At 41.0% G+C, this 7,142-nt stretch overlaps 1 protein-coding gene across 1 annotated transcript; it reads right to left on the bottom strand.

Moving 5' to 3' along the window:
- Positions 1-2,827: 2,827 nt before the first annotated feature.
- On the bottom strand, positions 2,828-3,835 carry LOC306827120 (transcription factor Sox-14). The gene has a single exon (XM_079348791.1). The coding sequence runs from the start codon at positions 3,662-3,664 to the stop codon at positions 2,945-2,947; it is 720 nt and encodes a 239-aa protein (XP_079204917.1). The 5' UTR covers positions 3,665-3,835; the 3' UTR covers positions 2,828-2,944.
- Between the last annotated feature and the right edge of the window lie 3,307 nt (positions 3,836-7,142).

Below are 7,142 nucleotides of genomic sequence, written 5' to 3'. Positions count from 1 at the left end.
TGTCGTTGTTAAACAATCTTATTTATTCTAAAGCAAAGAGTTGTTACTGTCCTTCTTCCCCTGAATGTGTTGCCTTTACTGTTGACCATTAGATTGACTTTTGAGTTAAAGTGCTGCTACCTCTCAATAAAACTATACAAATATTTATTTTACCAAGCTAATCGATGCCTTTACACAAACACTTGCTCATATGTTTTCTGTTTTTACAATAAAAATGGTTCTTATTCATGGCTTCAATGTGTAAAACCAACCGGCTGCTCTCATCATCCTTCTAATTTAAAAAAGGGAAAGGTCTGCACACTGTTGAGCTTCTAGATGGTAATTATATTTAACCAGGGCAATGGTTGGCTCTTCAAAATCTTTCTCATACGATGCACCAAAGCTATTCAGAGAGATCAATTACATATGTTGTGTACACATTTATAATAGACCCAATGTCAGACCAGATAAACGGAACAAATAAGACAAATCATGGCACCATAATTACAAGTCGTGACTAACTCCTAAACTTCCCAATCTACCTGCTGTATCATCATCTCTTTGATCAGAGAAAATACAACAAAATCTGTTTTGAGAGCAGAAACAAGAACACAAACAAACCCTAACAGCATAACAGCTGACTTCTCTCTGATCACAGTTTGTATGTCTGCACTTATAACAGCTGAACTTAAAGGGATACTTCACCCATTTGCATGAAGCTGTGTATCATTAGAAACATGGTAGTAGTGTTGAATGGTTGTGAATCCAGCCCTCATTTTGCCCTGAGACGAGAAGAATATGTTTTTCTTTGCCTAGAAGTTTTCTTCATGTGATGCAATATGACGCTTTTTGCATCACATGAAGAAAACTTCCAGGCAAAGAAAAACACATTTTTCTCGTCTCAGGGCAAAATGAGGGCTGGATTCACGACCATTCAACACTACTACCATGTTTCTAATGATAACCCGCTTCATGTAAATGGGTGAAGTATCCCTTTAAACTACAGCTGCTTTGCTTGTAAGTCAGAGGAAAGGCTTTTCTGCGAGTAGACAAAGAGAGTCTTGTCCTACCTGAGGAGTCCAGGGTGAGTTTAGGGCTGCAGCACCAACTAAACCCAGAAGGAATCTGTTATCTGTATCCATTCAAAATACAAATAAAAGCTAACTAATACTTGAAGTGTGTGCCTTCATAAGCATATAAGACTCAAACCGAAAGGTGAGCAGTAAATGAAACGTGGCCCCTTGTACTGATGGAAGTGCTCAGAGGAGGTGGCGGGGTGCAATGCACAGGTTGGACTATAATGTGCAGAGAGTTGTGATGGTGAAGGACACATTTCGTAGCAGTTTGAATGAAAACAAAGGAAACAGAATCGATGGACATTTGGGAAAAACCGTCACAGCAAGTCAGTTATTTTACAGTTGTCTGACGTGAATGAAAACGCTCTGCAGCACTGCACAAAGACATGAAACAATGCGAGCAATGAAGAGATGATGTGAAAATGTGAAGGAAGTAAAACAAACAAAAAAAAGAACTAATGGAGACTCTCAGGTTTGACAGGACTTTGAACAAAATGTTGAATTACATAAAAAGACTCAAGGGGTCGCTTTAATTGTGTCTGACAAGTTGTACCGTCAAATCTTTTTCACATTAACAGTGAGGAGAAATCTCAGGGTCATGAACACAACTGCCTAAACGGACCCTTAGATTAATGAAGAGTTGGTGTTAGGACACTTCAGCAGCAGATCTTAAGGGAAAACTCTTTCTACTGTTCTCAGTTAAAATCTGAAAAAGAAAATATATCCTGGCAATGCCCCAAATCAGTTTATCCCCAATTTCAGTGAGATACTGGACATGCTGTAAGAGATGTCAAACACTGGGATTTAATCAAATTTAATAACAGATCTAACTTCCTCACTGTGAAACAAACAGAACATCATACGATCTCGTCCAACTTTTACCGTCTTTGTAGATTCCTGGGAGGAGAGAACATTTCTTCTTCTCTTATCGTGCCTCTAGGGTTCCCTTGCACTGACACATACAGACACAAACAAAACTCACACAGGGTCAACATTTTAATATAGTTTCAGTTGAATAAAATGGGTTACATGACGGATATAATTGTAATAGCTGCCAGCTTGTTTGAATAACCTCTTCAAAGGGACACACTGCTTTGACTGTGATTGTCCTCCAGATAATAATACAGGTGATGCTGAAATAAAAAGACAATAAGAAAAACCTTTTCAAAATATAGGCTGATCATTTTTTTTTAAACTGAAGTTGCTGGTTGTGTAAGAAACAATTGAATATTGAAAACAGGCCTACACATTGAGACAGACACACTTAAAAACAGGTTGAAAAGTATGATTGCCTATGTTTAATAATGAAAGAGTAAAAAGGAAAATATTTGACTTCATTATGTGTTTACTGATAGTGATGTCATGAACAGCAACGGGCATCTTGTTGGCCTCCTATTTTCTTTAATATCCAATCCTTTATAAAAAGTTACGTGTGAGCCTCATTTATTTAATTTTTAACAGTTTGAAATGTTTTTTTCCCCTCAAAACATTTAGAAGAAGAAGAAGAAGAAGAAGAAGAAGAAGAAGAAGAAGAAGAAGAAGAAGAAGAAGAAGAAGAAGAAGAAGAAGAAGAAGAAGAAGAAGAAGAAGAAGAAGAAGAAGAAGAAGAAGAAGAAGAAGAAGAAGAAGAAGAAGAAGAAGAAGAAGAAGAAGAAAGAAAGAATCTTCACAAATTTTCCAAAATCATTCAGACTGAATAAAGAGAGTGCGTATGAACTTGTTTCTTTGGGGCTCAGCAGTAGGGTAACGAATAACATACCCTCTGATATTCAGTTCTGTTGTGATTTCTGTAGGACGAAAACACTTTATTTAGCCCAGGTCTTTGGTATTTTATATTTCGAAGGTCTGTATGCAAACTTCTCAACGCCTTTCCAAGTGTGTCCCACCTGTCACACGCTGGAGCCGGCTGAGGAGTACGACTCCATGCCGCTCTTAGTCATCCCTCCGGGGAAGAGAATATAAGCTACCTGAGGCTGTAAGCTGGTGGCAGACCAGGCACTACAGTTACACGGAACCACATATCCCGGGCCGGAGGGGGGCGGGTGGGTATGAGAGTGGGTGTGCTGTCCGGGGCAAACCAGACCCCCAATACCCCCAGTCTGGTATCCAAACGTTTGCGCGCTGAAGGGCAGAGCGCCGGCAGCCAGAGTGTGCGGGACAGCTCCGCTGCTGAACTGCGCCACCGGTTCCAACAAGGAGAATGATGAAGAGGAGGATGAAGAGGAGGGAACCAGTAGAGCTCTGGCTTTATCCCCGGGGAGAAGAAAGGAGTCCATGGAAAATCCCTTGAACTGCTCTGCTGCGTCTCCAAGCAAAGAGGGCAGAGGGAAAAGAAAGCGGTCCCTTTTCAGGAGGCTCTTGGGTTTCCTACGGGGTCGATACTTGTAGTCCGGGTGTTCCTTCATGTGCTGAGCCCGCAGCCTCTTAGCCTCGTCGATATACGGACGTTTCTCTGAGTCCGAAAGCAGCTTCCACTCCGCGCCGAGCCTCTTGCTGATCTCAGAGTTGTGCATCTTTGGGTTTTCCTGGGCCATCTTCCTCCTCTGGCCTCTGGACCAAACCATGAAGGCGTTCATCGGTCTTTTAATGTGATCTAAGGGTTTTGCCATTTCAGAAAATGTCACACAAATCGACGTAAACACTGATCCTACTTTAAAGAAGCCACCTCTCCATAAAAGCACATGGTCCACTCGTGCGTAAAAGGAAAATTGGCGAAGGATTCCAAATTTCAGAAAAAACTTTTAGTCTCTTTGGTAAGAAAATTTAAATAGGAACTGTTTTCCCATTTACTGAAGCATTTGTTCAAAGTGGAACTGAAAAGCACATAAAGTGCAAAGCTCGGATGCATGAATGGAAGTCACAGGGGCAGGTTGGAAGCCTGTTATGGATGATGCTCGGCATGTCAGCCACTCATCTCCACACCGCTGTCACGGCGGGCAAAGCCAATGGGAATGAGAGAGAGCACTAATCCCTTCACAAAAAGTGACTGTACAACATTTCTGAGGGACTCCCTCCTTCAACCCTTTCACTGACAGCTCAGTCTCCAAAGATGCAAGTGCAGGCAGAAAACCGAGGAAGAAAGTCTATGACGCCATACACATGATTAATTGACTGATTGATTGTGTTTTATTTACATGTCATGAACACAAAGCGCCCAATCCTCATGGGTTTATAAGAAACCAGAAAATCAGTTCCAGTGGTTCAACAGTTCATAACATTACAAAGTTTCTGCTCCTTTTACAGCTCAGTCTTAAATCGTGTATTCTGTTTTCTGTGAGATAGTAGCTTTGAGTCTGTAAAGACTTGAGTTGCGGTTCAAGGGCCGTTGCGGACCAAGTCTGGAACCTAGTAGCTGAAGAAGTAGCAGTTTACTTCCTGAGCACTGCTGAGGTGACCTTGAGTAAGGCACAAAACCCCCCTCCAGCTGTGGGCAGCACCCTCACCCTGGCATCTCATTCCAGCCTATGTGTACAGCATGTCTGGAAAAAGTGAATTTCACCATACAGGACTAATAAATCTTAATCTTGAACAAGAAGAAATTATCATAAATGGAAGTAAGTTTCCTAAAAAGAACATCTTTATTGTCATCACAGATGGGATAGTAAAACAGATCATAAATCACACATTTAATTTCACCTAACTCAACGACACGACTGAAAAGATGAATTTAATACACTAATACAAGCGGAACATAGAACATAGAAGATTTTAAAAGAGTCGTGGAAGATGCCCTGCAGCTCCTTACATGCCTCATCTACTCTATAACAAATTACACAAGTCCTCTTAACTTGGTAAGAAGTTGCTTGAACAGCTGTCCCCATAAAAAACAAGGTTAGCACGAGTCAGGAGACCCCATAAACCAAAGATGGTCTTAATTAAATGACTCTTTTGATTTCACATGCTATATGTTAACTGAACACTGAGCAAGGAAAACCCTAAACAAAAAAAAGGTACACTATTGGCCAAAGTGGTTGTTGACATTTCAACTTAAACTCCAAAACACAAATTAATTATGATTTATTATCTAACGTAAGGTTCTGACTCTGGAGCTTATTCAATTAATATTCTGCTTTTTTGATAACTGATTCAAATGTTCTTCGCATTTCACCCTCCTAAATGTGAAAACATTTAATGTGAAAACATTGAGGTTTCTATATATTTACTGCATAAAGATGGTTTCTAGAATGTTTGTCCTATAAACCTGCAAAAATGGTAAATCCCCTCTTAAATACACAATATATCACCATCACATCATTAGACGGAGACTCCAGGCTCAACTTTACCCTAACCCTTTGTTTGCAAAATCCCTTTTTAAAGCTCGTCCTCAGTCCAACCTGACACAATCCCTCTTTAAAATGCCTCGTGTGTTTTCAAGCGTCTGTACAAAATCAATATGATTTTCTTTCCCTGGCTGGTTGTTAAGGTTTGGTAAAAATAAGGTGTTTTATCAGATTTAATCTGTGATTCAGCCAACTCTTGGTTATTGGAATGACATAGACTGAGAACTGTCGAAGTATAACTCACAGTAAATGATATTGTTTTTTACACAGCTTTTCTGAGGAAGAACATTGAACGAAGTGTCCTCATTCAAGGCCATTGGTCGTCTGAGAAGAAGCTCCCAAGTGTCTCAAAGGCACCGAAATGTCTTCAACTAAAAGAATTATTACCGTGACAGAAACGTGATGTGTTTCTGAATCCACAGACCTGTGCTGTTTAGATGATGCTCTGGGTTTAGGTTGTGGTCGCAGAGATAAACTTAGATATCAGTGCACCAGCGAGGAGGAGGCCTTTCTTTCATTTACCTCCCACTACCAGAGGCACGGTGGGCCGCTTCCAGGGGAAAATAAATGAGCATAAAAGATCCGGAGGTGCACGCTGCGTCAGTGCTCGAGGTGATAAGACGTTTCCAGAGACATTTCTCCAGACGGGCCAGAGGGATAAAGTGATTGGCAGCGGGGGTCAGGCAGTTGATCTGTGTCCTCAGCTGTGCCGTTATCTGCTGCTGTGTAGGTTCAGGCCTGGCACGCAGGAGGAACTCACCTCCACACAGAGACAATGATGAGTTCAATAGAGGAGAGCCTGCACACTTAATCCATGCTACAAAATATTCCAATAATCACAACATTGTTCACTATTCATGGATCTTCTAGGCTAAGAAGCTGCGCGATGGCAGACCCAACTTCACCCCCCAAAAACATAAACATCCAATTATTCAGATTGAAAAATAAATATAAAATTATACAATCATTTACAAAAACCATTTATCCAAAATCCCTAAATCTCATGGAATTATACAGAAAGACATGCAGCAGCAGTCCATACTGCCGCCATTTACAAAAATGGTGAAGCTATAGGGACCAGAAAAGACTTGTATTTAAAGCAGATCACATCTGTACATTCATCTCAGACAACGTTAATAATAAACAGCATCAGTAAGTTATTTTCTTCTTCTACAGTTGTATACAGATGTGAGTCCAGGTTTTCAAAAATATGACATTTAGATGGAAAAACCCATGTGATGTGCAGTTTAACAGAGTGAGAGGAAAAACAGTGAGACCATCAAAGAACCCTGAAGAGCAGCATGGAGAAATCTGTTTATCACAAACAAGAACTCTCGTTTGTTTTTATCCCACTCACGCATTTCAGCTGTTTTAGGTGAGGAAAACGGAGTCTGTTTTTGTGTGTACTTTTTATTGTTTGGTGTGACTTCTAAGAAAGGGCAGCATTTCAGCTCCAGATAGATGGGGAGGGTGAGTGGCTGGGGGGGGGGGACCGAGTAATAAGAAAAACTGCCAGCAGCACAAAATGGCCGTCGTAATCCGGTTATCCCCAGGGCTCTAAAGATACTGGTCCTCTCCTTAGGAGTCTATCTTTTCTTCTTATGTCAAAACTGTCCTCCATGCACTCAGGTGGATTAAGGAGTCACACTGTAGAAAGAAATTGACAGGTACAGAAAGACCTGGGGGTGAAAAGGAAATGAAAGAGGACACAGAGGCAGGCTGGGCGCTCAGGCCTGGAGAGTGTGCCAACATCCAACAAGAAAAGAATCTATCAAGTCAATGACGGAGAAAAAAAAAAATGCTGATG

The sequence above is a fragment of the Symphodus melops genome (assembly GCF_947650265.1).
Source record: "Symphodus melops genome assembly, chromosome: 7".
NCBI classification, from domain to species: Eukaryota; Metazoa; Chordata; class Actinopteri; order Labriformes; family Labridae; genus Symphodus; species Symphodus melops.
Note: the sequence above shows the minus strand (reverse complement) of the source record. Positions and strands in the feature narration are given on the sequence as shown.